The sequence below is a fragment of the Plectropomus leopardus genome, chromosome 1 (genome assembly GCF_008729295.1).
Source record: "Plectropomus leopardus isolate mb chromosome 1, YSFRI_Pleo_2.0, whole genome shotgun sequence".
NCBI lineage: Eukaryota > Metazoa > Chordata > Actinopteri > Perciformes > Serranidae > Plectropomus > Plectropomus leopardus.
This window is the reverse complement of record NC_056463.1, coordinates 19,228,426-19,248,350: the sequence shown is the minus strand read 5'-3', so window position 1 is coordinate 19,248,350 and position 19,925 is coordinate 19,228,426. Positions and strand designations below refer to the sequence as shown.

The window sequence follows — 19,925 nt, the reverse complement described above, 5'->3', positions numbered from 1 at the left end:
GAGACGTTTTTTTGGGACGGCCTCTAGCTCAGTGAGCAGAGTGCCCACCCCATGGAGTCCTTTGCAGCAGCCAGGGTTCTAATCCAACCTTTGGACCTTTGCTGCGTATCATCCCCAGTCTCCACAAAAAGGGAATAAACAGCGTTCTGTAGAACAATCCACCTTTGCAACAACCCCACTTATAGTTTATATTTGTGCTATGTCTCTAACAGTCTGCAATTTGATAAAAAAACATTTTATAACCAAGAATTTTGTGAATGCAAGTTAAAACTCTTCAGTACTTTCTATGGCCCTTTTTAGGAAACTATATTGGCTTTTTTTTTTTAGACTTTTAGACCTTTCAAGATCAGCAAATACCCTTAGTAAAGATTTTTATGCAACTCGAATGCTGGCAAGAGGCTTCCAAAATGGCAACAATAACTTTGAACAACCTCAAGCTAAAAAACAGCCCCCCTTTTCCTCTAACACATTTGCCCAATCTTTTTCAACTCTCTGCCCACACGCACGCACGTACGCACGCACGCACGCACGCAAACCAAACACACACACACACACACACACACACACACACACACACACACACACACACACACACACACACACACACACAGAGGATTACAATTTTTTGGGGGTTTTGTGGAAAGATATTTCCCTGGATTGCATGCTGGCTCTGTGTAAACAATAGAAGTCCACACACCTCTATTGTTTCGTCCTTTCCTTCTCTTTCTCCCCTGTCTCTCTCAAAGCAGTTCTCCAAAATCCACTTGCACAGAAACTTTCTTATGGCCCTAAGCGCCTTTCCTGTTTATGAAACCAACCACACCCTAATAACACTTGAATCTGAGGGGATCTTTATACACTTTCTTTAAGTGTAGGCATAAAATAAATAAAAAGTCTCTTTACCTCAGACAAGGATTAAACCTCCTAATTCTTTATGTTTACAATGGCAATTATTCATTATGTAAACTACATGTCAGCTGTCTGTTTTGCTTCTTTTAATTCTAGTAAAACTGGTTTGACATTGTGAAATAATACAAGGGCATTTCTGCGTTCATAAGAACATCCCAACAGAGACAAAAGACTGACTTACTGCAAAGGATTGGAGATGAGGGGGTCTGTAACGTGAGCACTGATCCATCTGAACGGGGGATGTTAACCCGAAACACCAGCCGTGCCCGTGTGCTCTTCTTCTTTGACCCAGCTACACCAATGCGGGCCTCGACATCAGCATTACGGAGCTTCAAGATCCCAACACAGTCCACTCTGCACAGAAAGGCAATGTTAGCCTGGAAAGCTTGCATTTTAAACAACAAACTTTTCAGTGTTTGCTAAACTGGCAACTCTTAACAACATTAAATTCTTCAGCATGTCATTACAATGACTGATTGCTCTGAGGGGATCAATAAAGTATTTATCTACATTACAGCTCACATGTGTGTCCATAATGCAATCACATTATTAAGCCATTGGTTTGGTTTGGCACATAAAAGCAACATTTTCTCTGTTTGTTGTTTAACATATTAAAAAAATTCTTTATTTTTTGCAAAAACAATCCTATTTCAAACTCAAGAAAAGTACATACGCTAGGGTCATGTTGGTGCTTGGATCGAGTGACACCTCAATGACTGTTGTGCCATCGATGTCCACCTCTTTGCAGGCTGTGGTGTTGCGGCCAGTCACCCTGCAAGCTTGGTAAAAACCATGAGGTTTAACACGTCCAGTGTCGTTGCCCACAAACACCTGTAAAACCACTGGCTCATTCACTCCCTCCAGCTGTGTAAGTAAAAAAAAAAAGACAGGCAATATATGCATTATAAAACATACTTAGATGTTTCCCTACCTGTCCAGCAGATGCCCTCAGAGTGGTGTCCGAGTGCATTTGGACTACTTCTCATCAAGCAATAAAGCCTCAATATTGTCGAGTCCCTACCCCGAATATTCTTGTTCTTGTTATTCTTGTTTCAAGACCATCTTTTCCTTTTAATCTAGACAGCATTTTAAAAGCCTACCAGTGTTTGTTATCTTCTGCCGTTACCTTCTATTTCTGACGTCTACGCCTGTTGTCTGCAGCTGGGTCCACCTACTCCTCATGAGCCCAGACAGTACAAATAATAACTGATCCAGCAGAACTCACGCTACTCTGTGCCCAGATTCATCTCCAGATCAAATCCTCGACTCACATTAACAACAAACTGTCCACATGAAACATAAAACACTTGATAGTGTCTCTGGTCGGTTTCCAATACACTAGTCAAGGAATATAAAATCTCATGGGAAGATTGTCACACACCACGCCTCTACAGTAATGCCGGTGGCATGCCGGGCAAAAATCAAGCGTTTCATATCAATATTACTTCATTATTTCACATATATAGAGTAGATATAGACGTATAGATTTATATATATATGCATGTATGTGTGTGTATATATTTATGCTGGGGATGAAGAGGTGATGTTTAAATCAAGTCCAAACCTTTCTGACACAACAGATCTACAATGACTCACAAAACACCATAATACATGACAATATATCAGAAAACCAAAACAAATCCTAGCTTGCACCTGGTGTTGACAAGCAAATGTAATAATAGATTCTGATAGCCCTGCCAAGCATATTCAGTAGAGCTGCAATGATTTTAATCGATTGGCTGTCAACTACTAAAGCTCCAGTGTGTAGAGTTTAATGGCATCTAGTGATATGGTTGCAGAATTAAAACTTCTCTCATATGCCAAGCGAGTAGGAGATATGGTATGGAATATGGCAGCTGAAGCAAAAATGTAAATGGACCTATCTAGAGCTATCCATTATGGGCTCCTGTAGAAACAACAAGGCAGACTTCATAAAAGTGGACCCGCTCTACATGTAGATGTAAACAGCTCATTGTAATTTAACAAAAACACAACAATTCTTATTTTCATGTGATTATAAACTAAAGAAAAAACAGTAATGAAGATTACATTCAATTTCTGCCAAAACACGTCTCTAAATCTTACACACTGGACCTTTGATAACCATTTAATCAGTTTCAACAGTCAATCAGATTGATTTTTCAAGAAAAAAAGAGTCAACATTCTCTCATTCCAGCTGATTAACTGTGAATATTATCTGGTTTCTTTCCTCCTCTGTGACAGTATACTAAATATTTTTGGGTTGTGGACAAAACAAAACAGTTGAGGACATCATCTCAGGATTTTAAATAATTGAGAAAATAATGGACAGATTAATCAACAATGAAACGAAATGAAATGAAGATCGTGGCAGCTGTGATATTAAGTTTAAAACTCTACTTTTTGACACACTGTGTCCTTAACTCTTAACTCACCTCGAACATATATGACCTTTTTCTTGCCCCACTGCCCCTATGGCTCTAAAAATAGTAAATCCTACACACAACACATATTCCAGAGCCTCTGGCAATAGCCCAACTTAACCTTAAATAAAGGACATTAGGGCAGAAAAGTCAAAACATTGACTACAGACAGAGCTCATTACAGAGGCTGTGTTGGGATTTAGCTGTTACCTTTACAGTAGGGAAGCCCTGCTGAGTGCGGTCTTTCACTGACCCTCTGCTGCCTTCAGTCAGATAGCGGGCTCGGTGCTGAGTCTCCGGCTGGACGAGGATCTTCAACTCCTTCCCCTCGCTCTTCTGTGGGTATTGCGTCGAAAGAGTTCCTCCTTTCTGGTGAGTAGTCTGAGGATCATCAGAGCTGTAACAAAGACCCATTTGACAGAAACACCAGAATGTTACTTCTAATTCTAAACATTTTTTAGTACTTTTATTTTAGTTGGTGCAACCTAGCAGGATAAGTAAAGAAGAAAGTAGTATTAAGAGCGAAACTCTGTGTAAGGCGGCAGGCTGGGGTTATAGATGAGTCAAACAAACAGAACTTTCTCCCAGACAAGAACAGTGATCTTGTCCCGAGTGAAACAAAGTTAACAAATTATTTTAAGGCACATCGTCACCATTTTCATAAACCTGACCTACATAACATTACATTAGCTATGTAACATTACATCAATTATGTAACTTAACATTTGGTAGGTGACATTACATGAAGTACATAACTTCACAATGCCTGACCTTGTTTCTTTTCCTAAACCTAACCTATGTAACTTTACTGGCCTTAACCTAACTTACATAACTTCACATTACATAAGAAACTTTACATTCAGCATGTAACGTTATGTTAAGTATGTAACTTTACATTAAGTACTTAATGTGACAATGCCCAATGTTTCTTTTCCTGTACAAAACCAAAGTAAATGCACTTGCCTAAACTAACCTGCGTAACTTTACATAAATGCGTAACCTAACCAACGCAACTTCACGTTAAGTACGTAACTTTGCATTACGTACATAACATGACAATGCCCAAACATGTTTCATTTCTTAAACTTAACCTGCGCCATTTTGCATTATGTATGTGACTTTACATCAATTAAGTAACGTGAAGATGCCATTCTTGAGGTGCTAATTTGTAAGATATCTCAGGAACCATTGTGTAAGGACATATTAAACCTAGCTGGCACCTTCTGATATTGTAGTGGAAAAAGCAAAGAATGTCTGGAACTCGCTTTAATGGATTATGACCTTGTCGCTATTTGTTCAGACCCACCCCCCTTCTCTTCACCCCCCATGATGCTCTGAGCAATGCAGAGTTAACAGGCCTCCATCAGCCGAGCATATTCTATGCCAAGCTCTTAAAGCATTCAGAGTTATCTGTTTATTTAATCTGCTCTGCTTATCCTAGGTCTTTGAGAGAGGCTCTGTGATTCACTGTGGCTGACCATTGTTTGTAGTTCAGTATCCTGCCCCTCCCTCCCCTCTGATCTAACCGCTCTTCTTCAGTCAAAGTGTGGTGGGAAATTTGGAGCTAGAGTAGTTTGTTGAATATTTCCATCTGTTGTGCAATGTGTGATTTCCTGATAATATTATTCTGACAGTCAGGATGAGTGCTGTATGAGATTATCCACAAGGGCCTTTAAGACAATAGTAACTCTGAATAAAGTACCTACTTAAGAGTTTCACCATGCAGCTACCACCGGGAGAACATAAACGATGAAAAGGTAAATTAACCACTCAGTAAACACCTTCCTACACTAAGTGGAGTCACTGACTTCTTTGGTCATTGATGGGTGACATATTATAGGAAAAAATAAGAAAATGAGTGGAGAAAAAAAACAAATACAGAAGTTTCCATACAGGGCACAATGCTTTGCTGGTTTGGTGAGTATGAGAAGATGTATATACAATATGAAAATGGTGAAACGCAATGGCAGCAGTCACAAGATCGGATTCTTACATGGAAGATTTATGAGCAATGTGATAGACACAACTCGCTACAACCTCCAGCAAATCGCCAAATAAGGGACTATTGTAGCACTGCAACTAATGATAAACGAGTATCAACTACTCTGCTCTTTCTGTAAATCCACTAGCTGATTATTAACTAATGGTAGCAGTTTTAGAATATCTTTTGGAAGAATTCTCAACCAACACTGCTCCCAGTAGTTCACAGACACCAAAATAGATAATTATACATCATCACTCACATGCAATATTAGTACATCCAAAACTATGCAATATCTATTCTTCCTATGAGCAGCAAAGTGAATTGAGCAATACAACCTATTTATTATGTTTTTCTTTGCGAGTCGCGGGAGGGGGGGTGGGGGGCCTGGAACCAATCCCAGCTGTCATTGGGCGGAAGGTGGGGTACACCCTGGACAGGTCGCCAGACTATCGCAGGGCCGACACATATAGACAGACAACCATACACGCTGACAGTCACACCTAAGGGCAATTTAGAGTCACCAATCAACCTCTTTGGACTGTGGGAGGAAGCTGGAGACCCTGGAGAGAACCCACGCAGACGCGCTTCATATTATATTGCTTAAAGGATTATCTTATTTTATCTTATCTTATCTGAAGTTTGTGGTGGCCTTAAATTTTACTTATACACCTTATGTTGTTCTGTTGATTATTTTATATCAATGTCAACTTTGAGTGTTTTGTCATAGCTGAGAACATGTAAGACATCTGTGGGTTACACAAACCTTCCTTTCAGTCCAGTCTTGTTGTCAGGGCCGAGCTGTGACAGGACAAAGTGTGGACCTTTGGCACTGTCTGCATCAAACACATCCATGCTGGCCTCCCCTGCACGCACAGACTTCGGACCAGGCCTCTGCCGAGGGGTTCGTTTGCGGGACTTTCGTGGCACCTCTGTGTTGTCATTGTAAGAGACAGTGCTCATGATGCTGAAGTTGGAGAGAGAGTCCTCCATCCAGATGCTGTTACTTTGCTCCGAGTCCAGGGATGTCTCATCCTGGCAGGACATCTGGCTGTCATCAAACAGATCTTGTGGAGGTGGCGAGATGTTCAGTACAGTGCGGCGCTTCGATGGGGTCATCTCTCTTCCTCCTCCTAGCTCACTGCTGCCCCTGCAGCTACTGCCATTGCTGCTGTTACCGTTCCCACCTTCTGCTCCGACAACCTCTGGAACCGCTCTGCTACTCCTGGTGTCCTCTGGGTCCACACTCGCGCTGTGAACTGGGTTCTGGTCACTGGCTGAAGCACTGGAATGCATGATGGAGCTGGAAGAGGTGGAAAAAGCACTGCGGGGGCCTTCCATGGTCATAGAGGAGGACATGGCATCTACAGTGCAAATAATAAGACAGTGAATAAAGATCTCTAAACAGGTGCTGGCTAGCAGTCCCATTTAAGTGGCAAAATTTGTTCATAATTAGTTTTTGCTTTTGTTTAGCAATTTGTATCCATCCAATTAAAATTTTCCCCTTTTCACTGGATCCTAAGTGAGTGTGATGATATCTGACGATTTGAAAATGTACATTATGTGAAGTGCAGAATAGATGTGGCTAAACAGGGGCCCAAGAAAAGATGAGAAGTCAGCAGTCCCCCTTATTTGAAAAAAAAAAAAAAAGCAAATAACATAACAGACTAAAAATGCGTGTACATGAACTTGCAACTATGAAAAATTAATTAATTTATCATTATAACTAGAGTTTTGTTTGTGTTCACCTGAACAATTATGAAATTGAGAGGGGAATTCAAAACAGTACTGTGTACAATATGTTGCATGCCAATTATTGGAGCTTTTACTTTCCATTTTTTTTGTGCTACATAAGTTCATTTTGTTGGGACTGAACGTAGCCACAGAAACAAAATAAACAAGCTTCTGACCTATGAAGCAGAGAACTGCAGACCATTTTATATGCAGACACTCCCTGCTTCAGAGGGAACTTCCTGGAATATAAAAATGAGACAGCGAATGAGCAATAAGAGCTGAACAGTAAAAAATAATTATTCAGGTTTTTTTTTAAAGAATATTAACACAGGGTAATTTGTTTGTCAAAAAATGCTCCAGCATGCTGACATTCACTGTAATTTCAAAAGCATTCAAATAGTTACAATGAACTAGATGAAGAGTGGGGAAAAGTGTGGTTAAGTTGCAGATAGCAAAAAGGAGTTAGACTGCTGTTGACATTCTGGATTGTTCGATACAGTCAGAAAGAAAAAAAGAATATAAAAAGTATGGAGGATGTTTCATTTTGAGAACATTTCAAAACACAAAGACAAACTGTATATGATCACAAGCCAAAAGCATAACATAACAACCCAAATGTATGATCAAATACTGTTGGGGATCCAATACAAATGTTGCGTGTTTAACCTCTATTATACCCTTTGCACTACATGGAAGATTTTAAAACAGTGAAAAAGTGAAAATAAATCATTGTAACACTGTTCTGCTAAACACTGGGGTCCCTGTGAAATCGAAAAAATAAACAAAGAAAAAAAAGCCAGATGATGTTATTGGCAGTTTTCAATTAAACTTATACTTCTACGTAAAGTAAAATATACTTCACCTTCCTCCTCTTACAGACACATTTTTCCACCAGGTCAGAGTGCTGCAAGTGGCTGTAATGGAGAACTGAAGTGATGATTTACTAAAACTCATCCTAATGCTTTGATGCTTCAGTGAGGAGCAAACAAAACATAGACAGTGAAGCACACTCTTAATGTAATTTATCTTTATTTTATTTGTAACCATTCTTCTGTAGGAGTGGGAATCACTAGGGACCCACGATACAGCATTGTCATATTACAATATTGTTGTTATCTTACACGTTTTGCATCATGATGACTATTGTGCTGACATATATTGTGATAAATTGTGATTTACTAACTTTTATGTCCAAAAATGAAAGTTCTGTCAAGACGTTTTTTTTCAAGATAAAGTTTTCAGTCTGTTAATCTTCAGTCATTCCTTTAGCAGCAAAATGTATCTCGTGTTGTGTGTATTTTTTTTTATTAATATAGTAGGCAACCTAAAGTTTTATTTGTATTTGAACTTGCATAATTAAAAATCGATACCCATGTGTCCATATATTGCCACCCAAAACATTGCGATACTATGCTGATCCAGTTTTTGCTCTCATCTGATGGCCATTTTGTAATTTTCAGAAATTGACTGGGACCAAAGAAAATAAACATTTTATACATTGTTCTGCATGCTTTTGACAAAAAGCCATAAAAATCCCATATTGTATGACCTTATCTGTCCACTATTAATTTATTTGGCCTAAATGAATTGCTTTTGTGACATGCGCACATCACCAGAACCCAGCAGGAGAAAGAAAACTATGTATATAAGCCCAAGGGTGTTGATCTTTTCCCATCTACTTCTCAGTGTGCATTTTAGAAGATCAAATCCACTTTACTGTCGTACTACTGCCCTTAATATATTTTCATCTATATCTATATCTTTTATTATTTGCCAATTGGGAGGGTGGCCAATCACTCTCTTCTTGGAGGATCATTTTGTATTTGGACACCACTATGTATCAAGACAATGCACAATGAAAATGTGAAGGGTCAAAGGAAAAGCAAAGAAATGTGACACTGTAGCATTAGTGTCTCTGACAGTAGCGTGAGTTCAGATTTCTCAGAACTAAAAATGATTCTTTAAATATGCTTCAAACCTGTAGGCCCTCTGTTGTGTGTGCACTGTAAACTCATCTTGTTTTGCTCTTTTGCAATGTTTAATGTCAGCATAAAACCTAACACAATTTAACTGTTCATTTTAGTGAAACGCACATTGTTTCCCTATGACTGTTAAAAGTCATCTGCTGAAAGAAAAAGAAAAAAAAACATCTGTGGTTCATCTAAACAAGCTTATTAACCACAAAAACTGGCGGTAGCTTAAATTGTGTATTTTGCAGTATCTCCCTTCTGGACTTCTGAGTTTCTCTGCCAAAATGATTTTCTTCAGTGAACAATTAGCCACTTAGTGGGCACAGAGATTGTTCAAATTCATGGTTAAATTTGCCTTTGCAATAAAAGAAAGCCGTTCCTTAAAGTATCGGTTTAGGCACCATTTAAGCAGCCGTACCATTTTTAAGTATTGTTTCAGCGAGTTTTCAGATGATTTGCCCAGCTCAATGTGGATTTGTGATTTACCATTTTCCTTTGGCCTCTTTGGCCTTCAACTTAAGGGGCTCATCTTTGCAAATTTTTAAACTATTCCAGACACTTAACTTGACTTTATCAACGTCTTGCTTGCTTGCATATCTTTAACCCCTTAATGTTTATCCAAACTGTCTCAGTTTCAGTGATGATGGTCTGCTTGTGACAAAACTATTACTAAGATTAAATATCCTTGTCTAGGAATGACTATCATTATTAATGTTGATGCATAATGAATAATGTTGGGTAAATATTTCTTAATTTGTGTGATTTTTTGCATAATGCATATTTATAAATATTAAAATTACAGACTTTGATGTCGATTACCACGGTGGCAATGTTTAGAGCTTTTTCTCCACCTTATTTAACAAGATGATCACAGCCACTCAAACCTTTCTAATTCTCTAAAAAAAAAAGTGGAAAAAATACAAACGTATTTTGTGCTGGTTGCGCAACTCTTTGAAATAATAACCAATTTTGGGGCTTTGTTCTATTTAAACCCTTAATCTTTATCTTTAATTTCGTTGTCTGTATCACAAAGAAAAAGGTTATATGAGTCTATATACTATCTACACCTGCAATGCATGACCTACATTTCAACACTTTGTTGCTGCAAGAAACCACAACATAGAGGAGATCACAAGTATTCACAACAACTATCCCTCTTGACCAAATATTTCACAAGCAGTTACAGATAGATGTTCAGCTGACTTAACTCCCATGATGTAACTTCCTTTATGAGAAGTTGTTTTGGGGTTGTTGTTTTTTTTTGTTTTTTTGTTTGGACTGGTGTGAGTATCACAGAGCAGCCGGCTGTTTTTTTTCTGCCTACAGGTACAGACTGTGTTGTGTTTTTTGGGATGGGGCATGATCAGTCCTGCTCACAGAGGAGAAATAAAGATTACAGAAGCGGGATCCTACCTGATGCTAGAGCAGCTGAGGGGGGAGGCCCTGCCTCTCCACCGCTCTTTTGACTCATGACTGTTGGGCTCTGCTGAGTGGAGGAAGGCAACTGTAGCTCTCTAGGAAGAAGATCATACGCTGACTCTGTTGAGAAATGAAGGGAGAAGAAAAAATAAAAAGGATGATTACGTGACGTATTTACAGGAACTCAACAGCTTTTGTTGATAAAAGTTGATCAGGATTCCCATGTGTCAGCTTACCTACTTGTCATGGATACAAAACATGTAAATGACATGAGTCATGCTGTTCTCAGAAATACCATTACTCTTAATCTGATTTAATGTTGATTTCGTAATCACAGCTTTAGACATTACGGTAAAGCAATTTCAAATCACAACTCTTTCACAATATGTTATAACATAACCGTGATCTGGTTGGCAACATACCAGATGAATGACAAGAAGAAACCACAATACAGACAGAGCTTTATTTATTATTCAAGCATCACTTCTGATGCCAAACAGGTTAACACCTGCCAAAATGATGAACTCTGCCACCGGCTATACATATGCAAGAAATTATCAAGCCACGCTGTTGCCTGTCGTCTCCAAGATGGTGGCAATAATTTGAAGAAACAAAAGCCTAGCACACGATAAGAGTAATCAAAAAGCTGAGAGTGATGTGGGAATAATTATGCAACCTTGTTTATAATTATGACTTTAATAAGGACTTTTACTTCATTTGAAATTCCATCTAGTTTATACAACAGTAACCACCTGCCATATGGTAGTCTTAAATGAGCATAGCACCAATTTTAGCATTGCTTTTCTGTAAAATGTTGGAAATGGCGAGCAAAAAAGTAGCAAAATTGATGCAGCACAACCATTTATTGACATTTTCTCCCACATTCTTCTTTCTTGTCAAAGCCTGGAATCTAGCCTTCCACATTATTCACAACACAACTCAACCGCCAACAGTTTGGTCAGACATTTGGGCTAGAGATGTTAGGCTAGTAGCAGCTAATGTAGCCTGGAGCCTAAAGCAGAGATGAGGAGCGGGCTACAGAGGTCTGCTAATGCCACCTCTTAATAACTCCACACACCCCAATATTTTTTTCATATTCAAACTTGAAGTTTTCAGACCCAACTGACTCCTGTGACAACACTTGGGGAGTTTCATATAATTGTACATATAGTACATTTGGGTGATGGACTATTATTTGGACAAAACACAATGCCAGTGTTAATACCAGTGCCCCTAAGGTGATACATAAAGCACTAGTGTGCTTCATTTGATATTGTGTTACTTTATTCAATGCCTACCATGTGAATGGAAGCATTCAGTTGTGTAAAAGGCCACCAGATGGGACAGGCGTGTAGTAAAGCCATACTTTTGAAGGTGGCATCGCTGCACGCTGACCTGCCAACTCCAAACACTACATGGTGCTCAATGTCACAGCAAAACACCCTGTAAGGGTTGCAGCTGCTGCAGCAGTTGGCTGATAACAAGTTGAATTAAATCGTAGAACACTTGAAATTATCGGCTGCAAGCAAAACCATGCAAATAGTCTTTTTTTCTTGATCTGGGTACAAAAAGGATCAGGTATCGCTTGACTGAAAAAGTTTTTATACTATTTGGTGCTGGGTTATTTATACCTTATAGATATCAGGTACTAATACCCAGCCCTACTGGTGGTGAGCACTTTTTTTTACTTTCTCACTAATCAATCAAAAGGTTCTTGTTGTCTTATGTTTACCTTAACAAAGCTTCCTTAAACAAGGAAGTAGAAAGCAAGTATCCAAACTACATCTCCTCTTTAATGATTAATGGACGTCCTTTCACAAGACTGTCCATTTCATTTGAGCTAAGATAGTAACTCTGGGCTCTGAGTACACACTGAGGAGGACCGAACCGAATAGAGAAAAAGCACAAAATGACTCCTGAGGTAAAAGCAAAAGCCATGGTGTACCAAATAAACAGCACATCTCATTTTAAACAGGCTGCAGGGTCATACAAAGCCTTTTTCTCTCCTCTCTGTGCCTCCCTCAGGGCCAACAGGACATGGGGAGGGGAGAAAGCCTTGGGTCAACAGCATGACAACACTTTTACTAGCAGCCTGATTCATCATCCAAATATTATGGTATGAACTTAGAGCGGCCATTACAGTCGCCTGACTCTCTTCTCTGCCAACTGCCAGCTTTAATTACTTGCAGCTGAGTCCCAGGGTTTGGTGTGTATATCAGATACTTAACCCTCCCATTGTTACCACTCGCTGTGTACAATAGACAAACCTGGGACATACTGAAACCAGCCCATGCCTCTTCATTCCCAAAGCCCTCCAGTCTCTTACAGCTCGCTTTAGAAGAGCAGGGAATGCTGGTTCCCAGAAAGGGAGCTTAAATCTGGACTCAGCAAACTCATATAACTCACACTGAACCACACGTACACACAGGATTCTAGTGTGGTTTTGCTGGTTATTTGCTAAGTTCTCCAAACAAAATCACAGGCACACATGCATGCACACGCACACAGACGCCCCCCACCACCTCCACAAAAACACTTTCTCTGCCCCTGCATTTACACTTTAACTCTACAGTCTTCTTGGGGCTCACTGGCTGAATGCACATGCAGCGACATGTGCACTGAGTGAGCAGCGCTTCCAGTAAACAGATTGCCAACCGCACAGACAGAAAATATGTACTCTTCTCTCAGAGCAGTGGTCTCGAATCACTGGCTGGCCTGTTCAAAGTGTTTCCACAGTCCCTTGACGTTTTTAAAGAGTGAAAAAAGGAGTATTTTGCGGCATATTTGTTTCCTCGTAAGCAGACAGAGTGCAATTCTTTATTTACACGTGACAAAACACTGTCCCTTTCACATGGGAGAAGGTTTAAAAACTCAAAAAGGTTCAGCCTCGTTAGCTGGGAAATAAACTGCACTAACTCACTCACACACGTGATGTTTTGATTTTAACTTAAGACTGCAGTTATGTTGTGCAGACCATTGACCACTGAGGAAAACCTTTCATTTTCCGTCAATCTATGATCATCATAATAACAGATTAAAGCCTGACCAAAACTATTCAAACTGACATACATCATGCTCCACGTGGTTAGTTTTGATCAGGGCTACTTATGCTATTAATACATTTTGATGAATATCAACTTGAAAAGTGGCTACCCTCATGAAGTGTGTCACAAATTTTGCTTCTACTTACGTTCAGTGTAAACATAATGATGAATAATAAACAACATACATTTAAAATCAAAGTTTTTGGAGTCAGCCTTCAAATACTTGTGCTCTTTATACCCGTCATCCCCGGTAATATGGTTTATGGTAAGTAATGCAGGCTAAAGGTGAAAAAAGAAAGCACTCACCATGTGAATGGCAGGACTTACACTCCCATTCATTTCCCTCACATTCCTGCTGCTTGCTCTTACTAGCCCTGGCACCTGGGGCGTGGCACTGGTTTTTTGGCTGAGTGACTGATTTAACTCCCCTTCTGTCCCCCTCCTCCACTCCACCTACCTCTCTCCCTGTCTTGTTTACTGTGCTCCCACCCAGACCCCTCTCTGTACTTCAACTTGCTCAACAGGTTAGTGGTATTGTCATGTGGAATCCTGTCAAGCAGAAATGAAGCAATAGAAATACCTTCTTATGTGTTGAAAAATTCAGGCTACAGAGATTCACAAAGTGGATTCATTGAACTTGGTAGAATACGGCTGAACAAAAAGTTACGAGGAAGGTAAGATTAAGCTCAGTTCATCTTGAGATTATTCTAAGCAGCAAAGGAAGAAAAAAAAAGGCGAAGGGGGATGGCACCTGCAGCAAACCATGAACAACAACCCTGAAATGTTTACAGCCAAGCCTACATGAAGGCTGCCAGGGACTCCATAGCAACTCAGATCGGGGAGAAGTCTTTAGAGCATTCATGTCTCTGATGAGATAATGTGGAGAAACTCAGCAAATGAAACTGCATTATCGAAAGCTGAGTGCAGAGGTGGGCATGAAGGGTGCAGAATAATACATGATAATCTTATTTTAAACCACTGTGGTAAAAATTTGAATCATCTAGAGATGATTCTCATGTCCCCACATAATTAATTTGAGCCATTACTATGAGATGACACTAATACCCCAAGCAAAACTCTTACTACAATTACTGCTTTATCAATGCATAGCTAATGCAAGACATTTCTTATTGCAAGAATTAGTATATGAGAGATCACAACTTTGGTGTCATATTAACAAATAACCAAGTCACAAAATTATTGTAATGTATTGCAATGTTACTAATTGTAGTACATTAGCCCTTTAAAACATGAGCGATTTGGCTTGATTCCTTTTAAAAAAAAAACATGGGAAGAAGGAAATGATGAATGAAAGAATAAATTACCCAAAAATTGTACGATAAAATTACCTGACAATAAGTGTAAAATAATAGTAATAACTAAAAAAAAAAAAAAAAGAAAAAGTAAGTAAAGACAAAAAAACAAACAAGGGAATAATCTGGGAAAAAAGCTTAAAAATTGTAAAAATTGTTTTTGTAACGTAATTTGAAATTTGAAATTTGCCCAAGACATTTTTCCCTAGCTTTCAAAAAATAATTTTCAAAATTGCTCATTGCCTTTTTCCCATGTTTTTGAAAGAAATTAAACAAATTTGCTCAGGTTTCAAAGGTTTTGATAATTGTGAAAGGCATATGAAAGCAGCACAAGAAAGGTGATGTTGCTCCAGGTTTCAAAAAATTAAAGTCCCCCTAGTTTTTTTTACAGAGAAACAACAAAGCACTGCAGAAGAGAAGCCAGGTGTAGCTACATATCAGTATTTTTTGCATGTTCAGTTTTACTCTCATTTTCACTTCAACTTATCAGAGCTAGCAGATGGGAACGAGGTTTTTCTAATATACATCAAGCAGAGTTTTGTGGGTCGAGGGTGAGCAGTTACAGAGGGGCTAATATGCATATTCATAGATCTGCATACTAAATAAGGCAAAGGATAAAACTTACATCGAAGCCATTTTTAAAGATAAAGTATGCAGAATTTTTCTTTCAATGTATAGGCTCATATAGACATAATCCCTTTAAAACCATCACTTATGACCCACTAGAAGTGTGTGCTGTATTTATTTCTCTCTGCAGAGGGCAGAGACTCTGCCCTCTGCCTTTATTGTCTTATTTTCTGTGTTCAGGACATTTTGTGGGCCTGAATCCCGACAGCGCCGAGGTTGCAACTAGGTGCCAGACTGTAAACAGAACACATTCAAGAGACACAGCGCAGAAAGAATGCAAAATAGCAAGGCTAAACGCCAAATGACATTGAATCTAGGGTTGACTTTTACTTTCACTTTTGCTGGTGAACGTGTTTACAAATAGTAACTGATCGAATCTTGTATAGTATACCTTTAAGGCATGAAGGGACTTTTTTCATGAAAAAAACTTTTTAGGTGTTTAATCAATGCTGGAGAGAAACTTGAATTAGTTTTAGGTAATTCGTTTGGCACAGAGGTTCAGCTATTAGTACTTTCACTGATCAAGTGGGAAGTGAAATGGTCAGCAGTTTAAGCTTTCCTGTATTTGGTCATTGTTTGCATATTTATACACATAGATCTAGTCATATTCATAGATTATTAATACCATGATTAGAGCCCAGCTGGTAAATTGTCTAAGCACTGACAATTAACAGCAAAATGCCTTGCTCTGGTTACTTATTCTTAAATGATCAAATTTAAGGGATCCTTTCCATTGATGTTTGTTTATGTTTTTATGTTCAAAATGAATATTGGTTAGTAAATCATTGTAATTTTCTAAAACTCTCAAATATTATAATATCAAAGATATTGCTTTGAATTTGAAATACAGTGGAAACCTCTTACAAAGATCACATCTGAGTGGGTAAATTCTTTCTCATGCAGATTACCATCTGACGTTGACATTTATCGACAATAAGCAGATTATTTTAACAGTATTTGTATATGAATGATTCTGTCCTAAGCTTTTTGATCCATATGAGTAGTTGATCACTAACTGTGATGCACTGTACTTCAATATTGTGATGTAATTTAAATGTGTCTTTTCCTGGTCTAAATGCTGCATTGAGTGACACAAACTTGAGTTTAACATGGTAAGTAGATTACTTTCTTTCTCAAAATGTGGTTGTGTTTGCATATTTCATAACACCACAAACAGTTATCCCCAGAATGCCAGCCAATACAACAGAGTAAGAACTGCGGTTAAATTGGTGAAAATTACAGCGTCAGTGAAAGCAGACTAAATATCTAAAGCAACTCTCAGTTCAACACAATTAAATATCAAAAGCAACACAAACTGCAGCCTCAAAAATGATCACAAAGTTGAAACAACAGCTGAACAAAAACCAAGCATTATAACCTTCATGAAGTTATGATTTATTGCTGCAGTTATTGGTAGTTACACTTAATAAACTGGCAACTGAGATTTATTTACAAGCTGGATGAACTTGTCAAAAAATATGAATATTTTAGAAGTGGAGTGACAAAACAATGAACATGAGTGAATGCAGAGGTGGGATGAGTGTACATGTCATGAAGTGAAAACATCCGGTGGGTGTGACTTCTGCGGTCAGAAAGTATTTCTTTAATAGCAAGTAGCAGATGAGAAAGGCCACATGCACGCAAAGCCAAAAATCATGAAAACAGCAGTAATAAACAGATTAGAATAAGCCAACGGCAGGTAATGTGATGAGAAGAAAGTCGGCTTCCTGATATTATTATAGTTGTCATAACTTCAAAGCATGTTTACCTTCACAAACCTTGATCATGACATGTTTATTTCTAGAAAGTGTATATGATAAGGTTCTGTAAAACCTTATCATATAATGTAAGCTGTTTCAGTGATCAATATCTGGTGTAAAATTTCATCACCATCATGGTCACGAGTTATAAGTCATACTTTCATGAGGTTTCCTGAGGTGAGTATTAAGGGTTTTTATATCATTTTACTGTAGGTCAATACAGATAGTGAAGGCTGACAGGTCATAATTTAAGCGGCCTATATATCACATACTGCATTTTTTCACACAGTTTCCGTGTTTGCTAGTCTTTGGTTCGCAACCTTTTTTTTTTTTGCCAAGGATCCCTTAATGGTTACACACTGACAGACACATATTTAGGGCTGCAGCAAACGATTATTTTTTTATCGATTAATCTATTGATTCTTTTTTTATTGATCTAACTATTATTTTTTACTACTCGATTAATATAACCACAAATTTTAAAGCTTGTCATTTATATTTCAATAATGTATAACATCATCTTCAATCATGACAGAGTATACACTGTAGGGCATTATTCCCCAACAAAAAATAGCTCAAGCTTAACTGGTAATCTGTGTTTACAGTGTGATATTAAATTACTTCAAGTAAAAGGAATGTAGTGCAATCTATATTTAGCAATCCAACAGCAAAATAAATAAAACCATGTAAAATTCAAATCACTTTTAGGAGGAGTAATAAAAACAGTTACTCTTTGTTATAGTAACAAACAACAACAAAACATCTTTACAGTAAAATTAGTGCAATTTGAATAACACTATAAGTTTTCTCTAACAGAAATAACTAGAACTAGTACATTCTCTCTGCATCAGAATAGTCCAGCTTTAACTGGCCTTAAGGCATACCACTGCCTGCTGATATGAGTGCTGTATTTTCATATTTATAAGCACTCTCCACTCAATTATGAAGTTATTCAAATTCCTGCACAGCTGGCAACCCTACTTGTAAAATACAGCTGAAGAGACAACAGAAGATGAATTGAATATTCACTCTTAGTCACATTAGTCTGTCTTCTATTGTGAATTTACTTTTTCTATGGACACCCTGGAACTCCCTCAATGATCCCTTATAAGATCAGCGATAAGTGGAGCCGAGGTCACTCACCTTTCATTTTGACTGTAGTGCCTGTCACTCATAAATTCTAAATAGCTACATCTGACAGGATGACTCAAAACATGTAGAAAGACACAATGGTTACTGTACAGCCTACTGCACAATAGCAGCCTTATTAACTGGAGGTGTCATCATTGCATTTAACCACTCCGGAAGGATGATGACACCATTGTTCTTCTGATGAAGAAACAGATGATAATTACCACACTAGAACAGACAAGATGAGTAAAATCACTGTTACTGTCTGATGCTCCTTTACCTGGATTAGATATAGCTACACAAGCATATCATGAACGTACATTTTTGATTGTTTACCCCTTTAAAACCTGAATGGACATCACCTTTTCCGTGCTGCATTCAAACGCCTTTCAGAGGTATTTCAAGAAACAGCAAATAGGTTGTTTTTTTTTTTTAAAAAAAAAAAAAACATGCGTAAAGAGGCAATGAGCAACTTTGCAAGGAATGTTCTGGAAACTGCAAGAAATAAATAGATTTTGATATTTTTAATAAAGGCTACAGAAAAATGATCATAAAGCTATAATTGTAATTATCGTATATAATTAAAATTATGTTTCAGAAATATTAGATTTTTTTCTAGCACTTTTCTGAGATCCGTTCCTTGTCTTCTGTTTCATTTTGTATGACTATACTTTTTTTCTTTCCTTCTTTCTTTTTTTTCTCATTCGCGTAATTTTCTTGTCACTTTTTACTTATTTCTTGCAAATTTTTGGGTCATCTCTTAGTTTAGTTGCTCATTCCCTTCTGTTTTTGAAAGAAATCAAGCCAATTTGCTCAGGTTTTAAAGGGTTAACAGCAACAGTGACAGCACTTTTAATATCAATAATCAATTTGATCAATGTTTTAAGAAAGAAAGTCAAAATATTTTGACTCCAGTATCCTAAATGTGAAAATTTTCTTTTCTTTTCTTTTTTTTTTAATTGTCCATGGTGGTAAATTTAATATTTTGTGGTTGTTGGGAAAAAAAAGAGGATTTCATATTGGCTTTTTTTTGACACACTGTTACCTTAACTCTTCACTCAACTTAAACATATTTGACCTTTTTTTACCCCACTGCCCCTATGGCTCTAAAAATAGCAAATCCTACACACAACACTTACTCCAAAGCCTCTGGCAGTAACCCAATTATTAACTCAACCTTAAACAAAGGACAATATGGCAGAAAAGTCAAAACACTGACTACAGACAGAGTTCATTATGGGGGCTGTTAGGGGCAGTGCTAATCTTACAACAGTAATTAAAAGGGAATCCACTGGGTCACTATGAACTAAAGAAAGGAATACAGATCAAATACTGCTCAAAATATCAATTCATATTCCCTGTAGAAGGTCTATATGAAAATTAAGGGTAAAATTCTGTGTTAATTATCAATTCCAGCAATCCTACTTATATTTGAGTTCTCACAGCTTCCCTGTTATGTTAGTTCTACAGTGAAGGTCAGCCAGGCTTCAATCAGTCATTAGTGTCACACTAGGCTCAGAGTGTTTGGCATGTCACATTTTCAGTCCAGCTAATCCCAAAGTGACCAGGAACGACCTCCAGGCATCCGTTTACATGACTTGCTCTCAACAAACACCCACCTCTATCCTGACTTTA

General features: G+C 38.0%; 1 protein-coding gene across 1 annotated transcript in view; it reads right to left on the bottom strand.

Annotated features, from left to right (window-relative positions):
- Positions 1-19,925, bottom strand: part of nfat5b (nuclear factor of activated T cells 5b) — a 39,756-nt gene that overhangs the window by 7,698 nt on the left and 12,133 nt on the right. The window contains exons 2-6 of the mRNA XM_042488888.1: positions 10,410-10,535; positions 6,059-6,656; positions 3,522-3,708; positions 1,583-1,773; positions 1,091-1,263 (exon numbers count right to left, since the gene is read on the bottom strand). Of these exons, the coding sequence (XP_042344822.1) occupies positions 1,091-1,263; positions 1,583-1,773; positions 3,522-3,708; positions 6,059-6,656; positions 10,410-10,535 (1,275 nt within the window). The remainder of the gene's footprint in view (positions 1-1,090; positions 1,264-1,582; positions 1,774-3,521; positions 3,709-6,058; positions 6,657-10,409; positions 10,536-19,925) is intronic.